General features: G+C 43.2%; 3 protein-coding genes and 1 pseudogene across 5 annotated transcripts in view; 2 read left to right on the top strand and 2 right to left on the bottom strand.

Moving 5' to 3' along the window:
* Nucleotides 1–16,052, top strand: part of NDUFB11 (NADH:ubiquinone oxidoreductase subunit B11) — a 477,292-nt gene that overhangs the window by 151,533 nt on the left and 309,707 nt on the right. The window lies entirely within an intron of this gene.
* Nucleotides 145–7,471, bottom strand: LOC126945646 (uncharacterized). Its single transcript, XM_050775740.1, has 2 exons — nucleotides 6,783–7,471; nucleotides 145–396 (listed from the first exon to the last, which is right to left on the bottom strand). The coding sequence occupies exons 1-2, from the start codon at nucleotides 7,294–7,296 to the stop codon at nucleotides 371–373; spliced, it is 540 nt and encodes a 179-aa protein (XP_050631697.1). The 5' UTR covers nucleotides 7,297–7,471; the 3' UTR covers nucleotides 145–370.
* The window catches only part of ZNF41 (zinc finger protein 41), a 42,630-nt gene continuing 33,509 nt past the window's right edge, over nucleotides 6,932–16,052 (top strand). For 2 of the 3 annotated variants that reach the window (XM_050775591.1, XM_050775589.1), the window contains exon 1: nucleotides 6,932–7,009. The gene's annotated coding sequence lies outside the window, so the exon portion shown is untranslated. Of the gene's footprint in view, nucleotides 7,010–7,470; nucleotides 7,641–16,052 lie in introns of those variants that run through there. The other variant, XM_050775590.1, reaches the window with a different exon arrangement.
* Nucleotides 15,077–15,248, bottom strand: LOC126947031 (uncharacterized; annotated as a pseudogene).

Here is a 16,052-nt window from a genome sequence, read left to right as displayed (position 1 = left end):
CAGCTACTCGGGAGGCTGAGGCAGGAGAATGGCGTGAACCCGGGAGGCGGAGCTTGCAGTGAGCCGAGATCGCGCCACTGCACTCCAGCCTGGGCGACAGAGCGAGACTCCGTCTCAAAAAAAAAAAAAAAAAAAAAAAAAAACTATTTTATTGCTCACGAATCTGGGCATGGCTCAGTGGGGATGGCTCGTTTCTTCTTTCTTCTTCTTTTCTTTTCTTTTCCTCCTTCTCCTTCTCCTTCTCCTTCTTCCTAGAGGTGGGATCTTGTCCTGTTGACCATTGGAGTGCAGTGGTGCGATCCTAGCTCGCTGCAGCCTCAAAATCCTGGGCATGGCAATTCTCCTGCCTCAGCCTCCCGAGTAGCTGGGACTACCAACATGTGCAACTGTGCCTGGCTAATATATTTTAGTAGAGATGAGGTCTTGCTTTGCTACCCAGGCTGGTCTCAAACTCCTTGCTTCACTGCTTCAGATGATCTGCCCGCCTCAGCCTACCAAAGGGCTGGGATTACAGGTGTGAACCACCACGCCCAGACTTTCTTCTCTATATGATGCCTGGGGAAGTTGGAATGGTACTGGAGGATGCAAGATAATTTCATCACATGACTGGGACCTCAGTGCTAGCTGCCAGCAGGGGCCTCAGTTATGTACATGGCCTATATTTAAGAGTCTCATGCTCTACCGACTGAGCTAGCCGGGTGGCCGTGATAGCGCTGCATGACCTATTTTTAAAAGGTGTCTCATCCTCCAGGACCTCTGTCTTCAGAAGGACAGCACAGACCTCTTTACAGGGTATCTAGGTTCTCTTCTCACTAAAGCAAAAGTTCAATGTTTTTTAAGGCTGGGCTCAGAAGTCCCAGAATGCCATTTCTACCATACCTTATTGGTCAAATGGAACACAAGGCCAGCCCAGACACAAAGGATGAAAAAATAGGCTCCATGTCTTGATGGGAGGGTGGCAAACACGTGCAGGGTTGGAAATACAGCTGGCAGCCCTATCTGCAGAAAATCTGCCACACTGGGGACACTGTGTCCACTGGCCCCACCATAAATGTTGTCCATGAGTTTTGATTTTGTCATCTGGTTGCTCTGTCTGTATGCTGGCATAACAAGAGAGTGGAAACTACGCTGCTGCCATCATGTTTCCAGTGTCTCTTCTAATTAAAAAAAAAAAAAAAAACTATCTCAGAAAAGAACAGAAATTTTGGGTGAGGGTAGAATGAAGAGGTAAAAACATTCTAAATGGTTCATTCTCCTGAGAAATTAGGAGTAAAGGCCAGTAACACATCTGTGTGTGTATGTGTGCCCATGTGTGTGCTTAATCTACCAACAGAGAAAACGTGAATTATGCTTATAAGGAATAGAAAGATAATCACCAGAAGAATTGATAAGCAGAACAGAACTTCCAAATTACTAAGGGAGGGAGAAGGGGAATAAACAGAAGCTTAACAGAGCCAACAAATGTAAGGAAATTGAAAAGGTGGTAACAATAACAAAATCAAAAAAAAGGAAACAAAGTCTAATGGAACACACAAAAACAGGCATATCGCTGATAAACTGAATGGACTGGGTTCTCCTATAAAAGAGAGGGACTGTAAAATTGGGTTATAAAACAAAAGTTATGTGTTAATTACTAGAAGCACTTGTGTGTGTGTGTGTGTGCGCGCGTGTATATGAGATGGAGTTTTGCTCTTGTTGCCCGGGCTGGAGTGCAATGGTGTGATCTCGGCTCACTGCAACCTCCACCTCATGGGTTTAAGCAATTCTCCTGCCTCAGCCTCCCAAGTAGCTGGGATTACAGGCATCTGCCACCATGCCCGGCTAATTTTGTATTTTTAGTAGAGACAAGGTTTCTCCATGTTGGTCAGGCTGGTCTCGAACTCCCAACCTCAGGTGATCCACCTGCCTCGGCCTCCCAAAGTGCTAGGATTACAGGCATGAGCCACCGCGCCCAGCCTACAAGCACATTTAAAACAAAGAGACTGGGGCTGGGTGTAGTGACTCATGCCTGTAATCCCAGCACTTTGGGAGGCCAAGGCAGGTGGATCCCTTGAGGTCAAGAGTCTGAGATCAGTCTGGGCAACATGGCGAAACCAAGTCTCTACAAATACAAAAATTAGCTGGGCGTGGTGGTGCATGCCTGTAGTCCCAGCTACTTGGGAGGCTGAGGTGAGGGGATCGCCTGAGCCTGGGAGGTAGAGGCTGCAATGAGTAGAGATCATGCCACTACACTCCAGTCTAGGTGACAGAGTGAGACCTTGTCTCAAAAAATAATAATAATAAATAAAATAAATAGCCAATGAGCTTAGTGGCTACCTTATTAGACAGTTAATACAGTGAAAAAAGAAGAAATAATCATATCAAATGTCAGATAGGGAATATTATCTATATCGGATATGACTGTACCATTAGAAAACCTAAGAAAAAACTGTACTGGGAAGCTACCAGAATAGGTAGATAGTTTTGATAAGGAGCTGGATACAAGATAAAATTATCACCTGTAGTCCCAGCCATTTGGGAGGCTGAGGTGGGAGAGTAACTTGAGTCCAGGAGTTTGACACCAGCCTGGGCAACACAGGGAGAACCTATCTCTACAGAAAAATTCAAAAATTAGCTGAGTCTGGTAGTGCACACCTGTAGTCCAAGCTACTTGGGAGGCTGAGGAGGGAGGATCATTTGAGCCTGAAAGGTTGAGGCTACAGTGAGCTGTGATCATGCCAGTGAACTTCAAGGCAAGATCCTGTCTCAAAAAATAAAAATAAAAGAGAAAATTATAAAAATAGGTTCTTCCTATACTAGCAGTAAGCAGATGGGACTAGCAAAAATAAGTCTTAATGACAACAAAAATATAAATATACAAAAATAAATTTAACCAAAAAAGATAAAAAGATGATGGATTTAGAAAATTATAAATATCATTGCAGCATATAAGACATAATCAAACAGACACATCAAATCCCTAGATATAAAGAAAGGCTTAATGTAATAAAAACATTACATCTCCCTAACTATTATATTAATGTAAATATAATTCCAATCAAAAGCATAATAGTTTAGTTTTTTTTGTTTTTATGGTTTTTTTTTTTTTGAGACAGTCTTGCTCTGTCACCCAGGCTGGAGTGCAGTGGCACGATCTTGGCTCACTGCAACCTCTGCCTCCCGGGTTCAAGCAATTCTCCTGCCTCAGCCTTCCGAGTAGCTGGCATTACAGGCGTGTGTCACTGTGCCCAGCTAATTTTTGTATTATTAGTAGAGACAGGGTTTCACCATGTTGGCCAGGCCGGTCTTAAACTCCTGACCTCAAGTGATCCGCCTGCCTGGGCCTCCCAAAGTGCTGGGATTACAGGTGTGAGCCACCTTGCCCAGCAATAGTTGAGGTTTTTTTTGTTTTGTTTTGTTTTTGTTTTTGTTTTTTTTGAGACGGTCTCACTCTGTTGCCCAGGCTGGAGTGCAGTGGTATAATCTCTACTCAATGCAACCTCCATCTTCTGGGTTCTAGCAATTTTCCTGCCTCAGCCTCCCAAGAGGTTGGGATTACAGGTGCATGCCACCAGGGTGGCTAATTTTTATATTTTTTAGTAAAGACAGGGTTTCACCATATTGGCCAGGCTGGTCTCAAACTCCTGGCCTCAAGTGATCTGCCCGCCTTGGGCTCCCAAAATGCTGGGATTATAGACGTGAGTCACCTTGCCCAGCCACAACAATTTAGTTTTGTTGTGTTTTGGGGTTTTTTTTGGGGGGGTTGGGGGACGGGTTGGTAGCATTCATTTTGAAACTTGATTAAATGATTTTAAACTTCAGAGAATTCCTAGAAAATAAATTTGCAAGAACAAAAATCCCTTGAAATCAAATAGATTACAGACACAAAATAGAGTTCAGGTCAAGCTAAGTATATTTGTGACCTTATATGACTGAATTGTGGGTACAAGGTGGTGTGTTTCATAAATGGTGCCAACTGACAATACTGAATTTTACCTCAGCCTGGTGAGCAGTGCAGGTCAAAAAATCCCCTTACTCTAAAGGGAAAATGGCTTTTCTGGAAAATGGCTTACTGCAAAGAACCATCCTTCCCCATATGACTTAGAAGTCACGGATGTCCCCTGTTTACCTGAGAAGCCCTGACACCCACTCTCCAAATTCCCATTCTTTGCCTCATAGATGACAAGCCTAACTGCTTGTCCCCACTGATCAATCAGAACGAAATGCTCTTTAGCCAAACTTGAACCAGGCTTCTTTCCTACAAGCTCCTAACTCTGCTTGCCCCTAAGCCTGGGCAAGCATCAAAAAAAGTCGAAATTCCCCCCCTCCCGACGGACCCTGCTTCTCAGCTTCTCCTGGGAATAGGCGGACCACAGTGGGACAATTTCCTGGCAGACCCCACTGGCCATTCCCCCTTGTTTGTGCAGCTTCCTTTCCACAGATTCTGCTTATCTCTGCCTGCCTCCCTACCCTGTACAAGAAAAGCCTTTTTCTGTTTGGTTTCAAGATGCTCTCAGGTTTCTGAGCTGGGAGCATTCTCCCTTTTGCAATAGCCTGTCTTTCTAATTAAAGTCTCTGATTTTATTTGACACAGAAAAAAGCGTGACACAGGCTTCTTGTTCAAGCTTGATCTTGATTTCATACCATATACCACAGTAAATTCCAATTAGATTAAAGTAGAAAAAAAACTAAAGCAATAACAACACTGAAATAAATGTTAAGATTATCTTTCTATCTGGAATAGGGAAGGGAAACTAGGCAAGATGGGATATACAAAAGCCATAAAAAGAAAGTTTAGACATATCTGATCAGAGGCTACATTTCACTAGTTACATATTACACATAAAATTTTTCTTTCTTTTTTTTTTTTTTTTTGAGATGAAGTCTTGCTCTATCACCCAGGCTGGAGTGCAGTGGTGTGAGTTCAGCTCACTGCAACCTCCACTTCCCAAGTTCAAGCGATTCTCCTGCCTCAACCTCCCAAGTAGCTGGGATTACAAGCAACCACCACCATACCTGGCTTTTTTTTTTTTTTTTTTTTTTTTTTTTTGTAGAGATACCACACCCAGCTACTTATTCTTTATTATTATTTTTTTATTTTTAGTAGAGATGGGGTTTCACCATTTTGGTCAGGCTGGTCTCGAACTCCAGGCCTCAGGTGACCAACAGCCTCAGCCTCCCGAAGTGCTGGGATTACTGTGCCCAGCCCACATAAAATTTTTCTAATTGCACATTTAAAAAAACATAAAATGCAAAAGACAAAAGGAGTTTGGGGGAAAATACTGCAATGTAACTGACAGATGGTTAATAGCCTTAATGGACAAAGATGTTAATATCTCTAATGTAATATCCCTAATGTACAGTGTAACTGACAGACTGTTAATATCCCTAGTGTACAATGTAATTTGTACACTGTTTACAAATTGATAAGAAAAGGACAAATCACCCCAGAGAAAACTGGACAAAGGATATGAACATCTGCAAAAGAGAAAAGCCAAATGGCCAACAGACCAAAACAATCCTCAATTGCACAAGTAGTCAGAAAAATACAAAATTAAAGACAGCATCAACATCCAGCGCTGGAGGGGATTTGCCTTAATGAACTTAATGATTTTGCTGGTAGGACTAGGAAACTTTATATAATCTTTTGGGGGAAGGAATTTGGCTATATCTATTCAGTAATGAAACACCGTTACCTGCAGTTAATAAAACTTCAAAACATAGGAAGCAAAAAAATTGAATAGCACAAGGAAAAATTTGACAATACAGTCTCTCTTTCTCTCCTCTCTCTCTCTCTTTCTCCCCCCCACATTACCCCCAGTTGACAAGCTAAAGGGAATTATCAGGAAACACACATTTTAAAAGGCCCAACACACAAGCTTGAACCGATAGAGCCGTAGAGTACGATAAACCCAACAACTAGAAGATACAGTGTTTTCAATCAAGACACAAAACCATTTTTGAAAGCTGGCCTCGTACTTGAGCCTTAAGGCAAGTTTCATCAAATTTCAAGCTCAACATTCTTGGGCCACAAGGCAAATGGGCTTAGAAATCACTAACACAGGGATTAACTTCTTGTTCGTTTGCGGAAACGCAAAACGGTGTTAAGACCTGTAACATTTTCTGCAGTCCCTCTAAATTCTTTCTTTGACTAATCGATTCCTAGAACAGGACGCGATGGACCAAGCTGGGTCAACCTGCCGACAGCTCCGTTGGGCAGCATGTCCACCCCTGATGACCAAAGCCCACCAAACGTGCAGCTGGCACTCGGCCGCCTTTGTTTCCTTCCCCTACAACGAAACTCCGCTGCTTTCCCACATTCCTGGAGCAACCGGAATAAAGCGCCCAAGGCCTTGCCCTTTGAGTCTCAGAGGATGTTTGCCACTCCGACAATGGACTTTTAAATAACTCAGGCGGGGGAGGGGGGGAGGGATTGCATTGGGAGTGATACCTGATGTAAATAACGAGTTGATGGGTGCAGCACACCAACATGGCACAAGTATACATATGTAACAAACCTGCACGTTATGCACATGTACCCTAGAACTTAAAGTATAATAATAAAAAATAAAAATAAAAAAATAAATAACTCAGGGGTCAAAAGGCGTGTGTAGGGGGAGAGTTACAAATCAACACTTGAAACCGAACACGAACAAAAATCAAATCCGAACTAATACAACAAATCAAAACTTGGATCTTTAGAAGAAAACTTCAACTTTAATGCTTCCAGGAGGAAAGCAGAAAGGCTAATGACTGAATTGTGAAAACGAGCCAAAATACTCCACCCCTGATGTCACACACACCTATGACTCCCTGCACAGATCCACGGTCCCGGGCGCTGAATCCCCGCAACCCTCCGCGCCCACAGAGGTTAAACTCTCGCTGCCGGCGACTTCCGCTTCCTGGCCTAAATCTGACACGCACGACTCCCCCTGCGGCAACTGCACAGGTTCGGTGACAGCCGAGACGCCGGGCGTTTTCCGCAGCCGGCCTGGGCCCAGGTCGGAGCTGTAGCCAGCAGGGCCGCCAGGTGGGCTCGGGACGGGGCGGGTGCGGGGTCCCGGCCGCGGCGGGAGAGGGGTCGCCGCGTCCCACAGAGCAGTGCGGCGTCGGGGGCGGGGGCGGGGGCGGGGCCGGGTGCGTCTCGGGACCTGCTCCTGGGGGTGGGGGCTGGGCGCTATTTAAAGAGGCGGAGGCTCCCCGGTGGGGACGGCCTGAGGCCGAGTGCACCCTGAGGGCGGAAGAGGTAAGGCGCCCCGAAGGCGACTGACTCCTAGAGGCTGCGGCGGAGGGGAGAAGCCTGGTGGTACATTCCATGGCCCAGTGCCTCGGCGACTGGAAAATCCCACAGGGGTATATCGAGTAGAGTACCGTGGGCTCCGCTGCAGAAGTGATCACCCTTCCAAGATGGCGGCTCCCGTAGAGACACTCCCAAGGGGACAGCCATGTTCCTTGCCTGACAGTCGCTGCAGGAAATTGGAAAGCCCGCCTCTCCTTCGACGCACACGCGCACGCACGCACGCACGCACCGGCGCGGTGTAAGGGCACCAGGTGTAATTGTGGGCGAGCGGCCGCTTCGGAGCTGACACTAAGCATGTGCAGATCAAGTCCAGAAGTGCCGGGGTCCCTCGAAGCAGTTTTCAGGACTTAAGGCTCTGGGAGTGAGTTTAACAGACGGACTTAGGGCCACTTAAGCATTGAGATAATTATGGAGATGTTAAGACATGGATCAAGCGTTGAGATAATTATGAGGATGTTATGACATGGATTTTGTACTCGATGATGCTCAGTGGGGTGAGGAGGCTTCTCTGGGGTCATTTATAGGGAGGTGCAGAGAGAGTGATTGGGGTTTGTGGGTGAGTGATGGGTCACTAGAGAAAATTGATGGGTAGCCTGTAGGATGAGTGTTGGGGACACCGGAGTAAATGATAAGGGGGTCTGTGGAGTGAGTGATACAGGGTCTCTAGGGTGAGTAATAAGGTATATGTGAGATGAGTGATGAGAAGTCCGTGGCGTGAGAAGGGGCTGTGCGGGGTGACTACTGGAGGTCTGTGAGGTGTAGGATGGGGTTTATTGGGGGATTGACCAAGGTTTCTGCCGGGTGAGTGATGCGTTTATTTGGGACTGGTGATGGGGGGCTGTGGAATCAGATATGCAGCTCCCTGGGGTCAGTGATAGGTGGTCTTTAGGTGTGAGATGAGGTTGTTTCAAAAACCTACTTTTGACTTTGTTGGTCCTCCTGTGTCTTTGTTTCTCTGTCATTAATATCTGCCGTTAACTTCGTTATTTCTTTTCTGTTTTTTTTCTTTTGTTCTCATTTTTAAAGTCCTGAATTGAATGCTTATCTCTTATTATCCAGTCATTTTATTTTATAATATAAACATTAAGTTTATAAATTTTTCTCTAAGAACTCTTTAGCTCCATGTCACATGTTTTGTTGTTGTTGTTGTTGTTGTTGCTGCTGTTCGGTTTTGTTTTGAGACAGGGTCTCACTCTGTCGCCCAGAGATGGAGTGCAGTGGCACGATCATGGCTCACTGCAGCCTCAACCTCCTGTGCTCAGTCGATCCTCCCAACTTAGCTTCCCAAGTAGCTGGAACTACAGGCATGTGCTGCCACACCCACTAATTTTTTATTTTGTGTAGACACAGGGTCTCACTATGTTGCCCAGGCTGATTTTTTTTTTTTTTTTTTTAAGATACAAGAATCTCTGTTGCCTAGGCTGGAGTGCAGTGGAGCCATCATGGCTCACTGCAGTCTCAACCTCCTAGGCTCAAGTGATCCTCCCACCTCAGCCTCCCAAGTTGCTGGGACTATAGGCAGGCTTGCCCAGCTAATTTTTAAATTTTTGGTAGAGATTGGGGTCTTGCTATGTTGCCCAGGCTGGTCTTGAACTCCTGGCCTCAAGCAATCCTCAAGTAGTCCTCCCAGCTCATCCTCCCAAAGTGCTGGAACTACAGGCATGAGCATCCAACCCACAAGTTTTGATATGTAGCATCTCCACTATAGTTTCCTTCTAATGTTTTCTAATTGCAGTTGCAATGTTCACTCTTACCTCTGGGTTATTTAAATATGAGATTTTGATTTCCCAAAACATTAACATCTTTGTTACTGATTTCTAAATTGTGGTTAGAGGCTGTCACCTGAGTGATCATTACGTGCAGGAATGATGCTTTTAAGTTCAATACATACCACCATACTACTTTCCAAAACTTTTGTAAAGTTGGAACTCCCACCAGCAACATATAAAAAGACTTCTTCCAAAATCCTCTTCCGCACTGGATTTTTTTTTTTTTTTTATTTTCCCCATTCTGAGGGCCAAACACAAGGGTATCTAGTTTGCCTTGATGTACATTTTCCTGACAACTAGTGGCTGAACATTATTTCATTCTTATTGGCCATTGAAATATATATTTAAACTTTTTCATGTCCTTTGCCCTTTGTTTCCTTTAGGTGGTTTGTCTTTCTTACTAATTTGTGAATATTAACCTGTGTTGTAACTATATTTCCTCTATCTCTGGATTTTGACTTTTGAAAGATGTCTTCACCTTTGATTTTTTAAAAATCATCTATGAAGATATATCTGCCTTTTTCCTTTACAAGTTCTGAGTGTATTGTCTTGCCTAGTGACTTCTCCTCATTTCATGTTCAAACAAATATGCCTTAAATTTATATTTAATATATTTATTGTTTCAATTTTTAAAGCTAAATTTTAATCTAACTGGAATTCATTTTGGTGTATGGTGTGAGATGGAATCAGTTCATATATTCCATTTGGATACCTAATTTGCCAGCACCAGCCGTTAAATGAATACCGTTTTCTAATTCAATTAAATGCCACTTTTGTCACATAAGTTCCCAAATGTGTATTGTTTTATTTCTGAACTGTTTAGTTCTCCTTTTTAAAAAATCATATTGACTTTAGAAATAGTTTTAATATCACACAGAACTAGTCTCCCTCGCTTTCTTCTTGGTTGCTTTCATTAATTTTCTTGTGCGTTTATTATTATTCTTTTTTTTTTTTGAGATGGAGTCTTTCTCTGTTGCCTAGGCTGGAGTGCAGTGGTGCAATCTCGGCTCACTGCAACCTCCACCTCCCAGGTTCAAGCAATTCTCCTGCCTCAGCCTCCCGAGTGGCTGGAACTACAGGCACGTGCTACCCTGCTCAGCTAATTTTTGCATTTTTAGTAGAGACGAGGTTTCACCATATTGGCCAGGCTGGTCTTGAACTCCTGACTTTGTGATCCGCCTGCCTCGGCCTCCCAAAGTTCTGGGATTACAGGCATGAGCCACTGCTCCCGGCCTTTTTCTTCCATATGAATGTTAAAACTATTTTATCTAGTTTCAAAAATAACCGTTAAAACTATAATATTTGATAGTTTTCTTATGGGTCCAGCACCTTTTTTTTTTTTTTTAATAGTTCATTCTTAGATATTTTACCTTTGTTTTTATCATCATTGTGAATAGCATATTTTTTTCTATTTCCATAGGGAAAATCTATTTTTATAATTTTATTTCGTATTCAGTCCAATTACCAAATTCTCATATGAATCTAGTTGCTTTTTATAGTCTTACTTTTCCTAGCTACCATATTCCATCCAATTAAAAATGATACTGTCTCTTCTCTCAAATATTTATTCTGATCACCTCATCTTCTGTTGCACTAGTTAGAGCTTTCAGAACAATGTTGAGTGACATTTAATAGAGGGTATTTGCTATCTTGCTGCTAATGTTAATGAAAATAACTTGGGCATTTTTTATTTGAATGTGAAAGGTGTTTATTTATTCATCAATCTATTCAGTAAACATTTATTGAATACCTACCCCTTGCCAGATATTGACTTTGCAACCCTGCTTGGCACTTACTAGCTATGATTGTTTTTTCTAACAGCTTTATTGATATCATTCATCTGCCATAAAATTCACCCATTTAAAGCTTACAGTTCAGCAGTTCCTAGCATATTCACAGAATTGTGCAACCATCATCATAATCTAATTTTAGAATATTTTATCACCCCAAACGGAAACATCGTACCCATTAGCAATCATTCCTCATTCCCAACCCTCATCCCTAGCCACAGGCAACCACTAATTTACTTCCTGTCTCTGTAGATTGGTCTATTCTAGACATTTTATATAAATGGAATCATAAAATATGTGGTCTTTTATGATTGTCTTATTTATTTATTTTAGACACAGTCTCACTCTGTCACCCAGGCTGGAGTGCAGTGGCCAGATCTCAGTTCACTGCAGCCGCTGTCTCCCGAGTTCAAGCAATTCTCCTGCCTCAGCCTCCCAAGTAGCTAGAATTACAGGCACCTACCACCACGCCTGGCTAGCTTTTGTATTTTTAGTAGACATTGGCCAGGCTAGTCTTGAACTCCTGACCTCAGGTAATTCGCCCACCTTGGCCTCCCAAAGTACTGGGACTACAGGCATGATCCACTGTGTCCGGCCATGATTGTCTTCTTTAACTTAGCCTAATGTTTTCAAAGCTCATCCATGTTATAGCATGTATTAGGACCTTATTCCTTTTATTATTTTGTTTATTGTGGTATGAACACTTAACATGAAAACTACCCTCTTAAATTTTGTTTTTGTTTGTTTGTTTGTTTGTTTGTTTTGGTTTTGGTTTTGATTTTTGAGACAGAGTCTCGCTCTGTCACCCAGGCTGGAGTGCAGTGGCGCAATCTCGGCTCATTGCAACCTCCACCTCCCAGGTTCAAGCAGTTCTCCTGCCTCAGCCTCCCGCGTAGCTGGGACTATAGGTGTGTGCCACCACACCTGGCTAATTTTTAGTAGAGACAGGATTTCAACATATTGGTCAGGCTGGTCTCGAACTCCTGACCTCAGGTAATCCACCTGCCTCGGCCTCCCAAAGTGCTGGGATTACAGGTGTGAGCCACCGCACGTGGTGTATCCTCTTAAATTTTTAAGTGCACAGTACAGTACTGTTAACTACAGGTGCAATGTACAGCCAATCTCTAGAGCTTATTCATCTTGTATACCTGAAACTTTATACCCGTTGAATAGCAACTTCTCATTACCCCCTCCTCTCAGCCCCTGGCAACCACCATTCTACTATATGTTTCTATCTGTTTATTTTAGAAGCACTTCATGTCTTTTTATTCCTGAATGATATTTCATTGTATGGATGGACCACATTTTGTTTATCCACTCATCAGTCAATGGACATTTGGGTTGTTTCCACTTTTTAGCTATTATGAATAATGCTGCTATGGGCATTTGCGTACAAGTTTTTGTGTGGACATATGTTTTCATTTCTCTTGGGTGGATACCCAGGAGTGGAATGACTGGTATAAGGAGTGAGGTAGAAATTTACCTCTTCCCTTTTAGGATTTCTTTTCGCTGGGCCTGAAAGTTAAATTGACATAAGACAGATCAACAGAGAAAAATGTACAGATTTATTTAATACAAGTTTTATGTGGCACAGGCGCCTTCATAAAGAAATGAAGACCCAAAGTAGTAGTTAGAGTCAATCACTTATATACTGGATTGGACAAAGAATACTTAAGTTGTGAAAAAGCAACTCAGTTATGTGGGGAGGCTTAAAACATAAAAGTTTTTTAAAATTTCTTTTGGCTTATTTCTCCAAGAAAAAAAGTTATTTTTCATAAGATCTGTACGTAATTGTCTTGCTCTCAATTTCCTGACCTTGATAGTAAGAATGTGGCATTCTAGCTGGGCACGGTGGCTCACGCCTGTAATCCCAGCACTTTGGGAGGCCGAGGTGGGTGGATCACCTGAGGTCAGGAGTTTGAGACCAGCCTGACCAACATGGTGAAACACCATCTCTAAAAATACAAAAACTAGCTGGGCGTGGTGGCAGGCGCCTGTAATCCCAGCTGCTTGGGAGGCTGAGGCAGGAGAATCGCTTGAGCTGGGGAGGCGGAGGTTGCAGTGAGCAGAGATCGTGCCACTGCACTCCAGACTGGGTGACAGAGCGAGACTCTGTCTCCAAAAACGGCCAGGTGCTGTGGCTCACGCCTGTAATCCCGGCACTTTGGGAGGACGAGGTGTGTGGATCATGAGGCCGGGAGATCGAGACCATCCTGGCCAACATGGTGAAACCCCATCTCTACTAAAAATATAAAAATTAGCTGGGCATGGTGGCGCGTGCCTGTAGTCCCAGCTACTCAGGAGGCTGAGACAGGAGAATCGCTTGAACCCGGGAAATAGAAGCTGCAGTGAGCCAAGATTGCGCCACTGCACTCCAGCCTGGGCGACAGAGCGAGACTTTGTCTCAAAAACAAAAACAAAAAAAGAATGTGGCGTTCCTTCTAGTAGAGCGAGGGCATCTTTCACATGGGAATTTCATCTCCCACTTTTAAGAAACAAAGGGAAGGTCAGCATGATCTTCCTGCACCTGCTGCTTTTCAAGCGCCTGTGACTCAAAATAGCCAGTATTCCAGAGTGGTGTGTGTGTGTGTTTTTTTTTTTTTTTAGATGGCGTTTCACTCTTATTGCCCAGGCTGGAGTGCAATGGTGCGATCGTGGCTCACCACAACCTCCACCTCCCAGATTCAAGCGATTCTCCTGCCTCAGCCTCCCGAGTAGCTGGGATTACAGGCATGCACCATCACGCCTGGCTAATTTTGTATTTTTAGTAGAGACAGGGTTTCTCTATGTTGGTCAGGTTGGTCTCGAACTCCTGACCTCAGGTGATCCACCTACCTTGGCCTCGTAAAATGCTGGGATTACAGGCTTGAGCCACCGTACCCAGCCAGAGTGGCATATTTTTAACTCCTTCACTGGATCACATGGCATACCCCTATTTTTAACATTTTTTTTTTTTTTGAGATGGAGTCTCACTCTGTCACCCAGGCTGGAGTGCAGTGGCGCTAACTCCACTCACTGCAAGCTCCACCTCCTGGGTTCAAGCAATTCTTCTGCCTCAGTCTCCCAAGTAGCTGGGATTACAGGCACCCACCACCACGCCCAGCTAATTTTTGTACTTTTAGTAGAGACAGGGTTTCACCATGTTGGCCAGGCTGGTTTCAAACTCCTGAACTCAAGCGATCCACCTGCCTCAGCCTCCCAAAGTGCTGGGATTACAGGCATGAGCCCCTGTGCCCAGCCTTCTATGTTTAACATTTTAAAGAATTGCCAAACCATTTTCCAAAATGGCTGCATCACTTTATATTCCAGCAGCAATGTATGAGGGTTCCAGTTTATCACATCCTTGCTAACGTTTATTGTCTTTTTAATTCTAGCCTTCCTAGTAGGTGTGAAGTGGTATCTTCTGGTTTTGATTTCCATTTCTCCAGTGGCCACTGATGTTGAGCATCTTTTCCTGTACTTATTGCCCATCTGTATATCTTCTTTGAAGAAATATCTATTCAAATCCTCGACCTATTTTTAAATTGAATTGTCTTTGTTTTAATCAAGTTGTAAGAGTTCTTTAGATAATCTCGATAGAAGTCCTTTGTCACATATGTGATTTGCGTGTATTTCCCTTCATTCTGTGGGGGTTTTTTGTTGTTGTTGTTGTTGTTGTTTGTTTGTTTTCTGAGACAGAGTCTCACTCTATTGTCCAGGCTGGAGTGCAGTGGTGCCATATCGGCTCACTGCAACCTCTGCCTCCCAGGTTCAAGCAATTCTCCTTCCTCAGCCTCCCAAGTAGCTGGGATTAGAGGTGCGCACCACCACACTCAGCTAATGTTTGTATTTTTAGTAGAGACAGGGTTTCGCCATTTCAGTCAGGCTGGTCTCAAACTCCTGGCCTCAAGTGCTCCGCCTGCCTCGACCTCCCAAAGTACTGGGATTACAGGCGTGAGCCACCGCGCCCAGCCTCTGTGTCTTTTCACTTTCCCAATGGTGTCCTTATAGTTTTCATATGTTCCTATCTTGATTTGTATTTTTCTTAGGAATGGCTCTTGAATTATGTCAGATGCCTTTTTGATGTAATAGCCTAATGGTGTTACTTTCCTAAATTGGTTGTTGTAATGAATGATACTGATATATAAGGCGGATCCATCCTTGCCTTCCTGGGGTAATTCTGTTGGTCAAGGGCAATTTTTCTTATGAGTCATGGTCGTATTTGAGTTAGTAATGTATTTTTTTATTTTTCTTCAACTCCATGGCCCCCCATTCACAGTTCAGACCAGGACTAGGGCCTAGGCAGAGACGTATATAGGGTAGGATCTCTTCTTTTTCTGTACAGTCAATATAAGAACAGAGAAGGCAGGCCCCCTTCTTTTTCTATGCAGTCAGTGTCAGAACACAGACTGTGGTAAGCACCAGGAGGCCTCAGTTAGTCATATTTTATTTAGAATTTTTGCCACTATAAAAAATTTGCTTATAGTTTTCTTGTTTTTACTATATTTAACAAGTGTTGGTATTAAGGTTATGCCAGGTATTAAAAGGAAATCAGGAGATTTCCATTTTTTATGTGTTAAAATAGCATAGACATTCTCTTAAGTTCAACTATATATGCATTTAGAACTAATGCCTTTTTTGAAATGGCAATTTTTAACTATTTTATTTTCTCTGATTATTGCTCTACAGATTTCTAGTGGGGGGGATTAATTTTGATAGTGTATGTTTGCTAGGGATGTTATGTTTTTGTGCATTTGTGCATAATGCTTCATTAATTTACCTTGATCATTTCCATACCTGTGGCAATAGCTTCTTTTTTCATTCCTAAAACTGTGTGCATGCTTCTGATGTGTGTGGATATATATAGAAATATATATATATATACTTATACATATATATATTTCCTTTCTCTTTTACCTTGATCAGGTTTCTCATGAATATTTTGTTGTCTTCTTTTAATTTCTTTTTTTTTTTTTTTTTTTCCGAGCCTCCTGAGTAGCTGGGATTACAGGCGCACACCACCATACCCGGCTAATTTTTTGTATTTTTAGTAGAGATGGAGTTTCACTGTGTTGGCCAGACTGGTCTCGAACTTCTGACCTCGTGATCCACCCAGTAGGCCTCCCAAAGTGCTGGGATTACAGGTGTGAGCTACTGTGCCCTGACTTTTTTTTTCCTTTTTTTTGAGACAAGGTCTCCCTCTGTCATCCAGGCTGGAGTGCAGTGGTGCGATCT

This window comes from Macaca thibetana, chromosome X (assembly GCF_024542745.1).
Source record: "Macaca thibetana thibetana isolate TM-01 chromosome X, ASM2454274v1, whole genome shotgun sequence".
Classification (NCBI taxonomy): Eukaryota; Metazoa; Chordata; class Mammalia; order Primates; family Cercopithecidae; genus Macaca; species Macaca thibetana.
Note: the sequence above shows the minus strand (reverse complement) of the source record. Positions and strands in the feature narration are given on the sequence as shown.

Coding starts and splice junctions, on each gene's coding strand:
- LOC126945646 (XM_050775740.1), bottom strand. CDS start 7,296: ATGGAATGTACCACCAGGCTTCTCCCCTCCGCCGCAGCCTCTAGGAGT. Junction 397..6,782: donor ATCTGTGCAGGGAGTCATAG/GTGTGTGTGACA, acceptor AAAATATATTAG/CCAGGCACAGTTGCACATGT.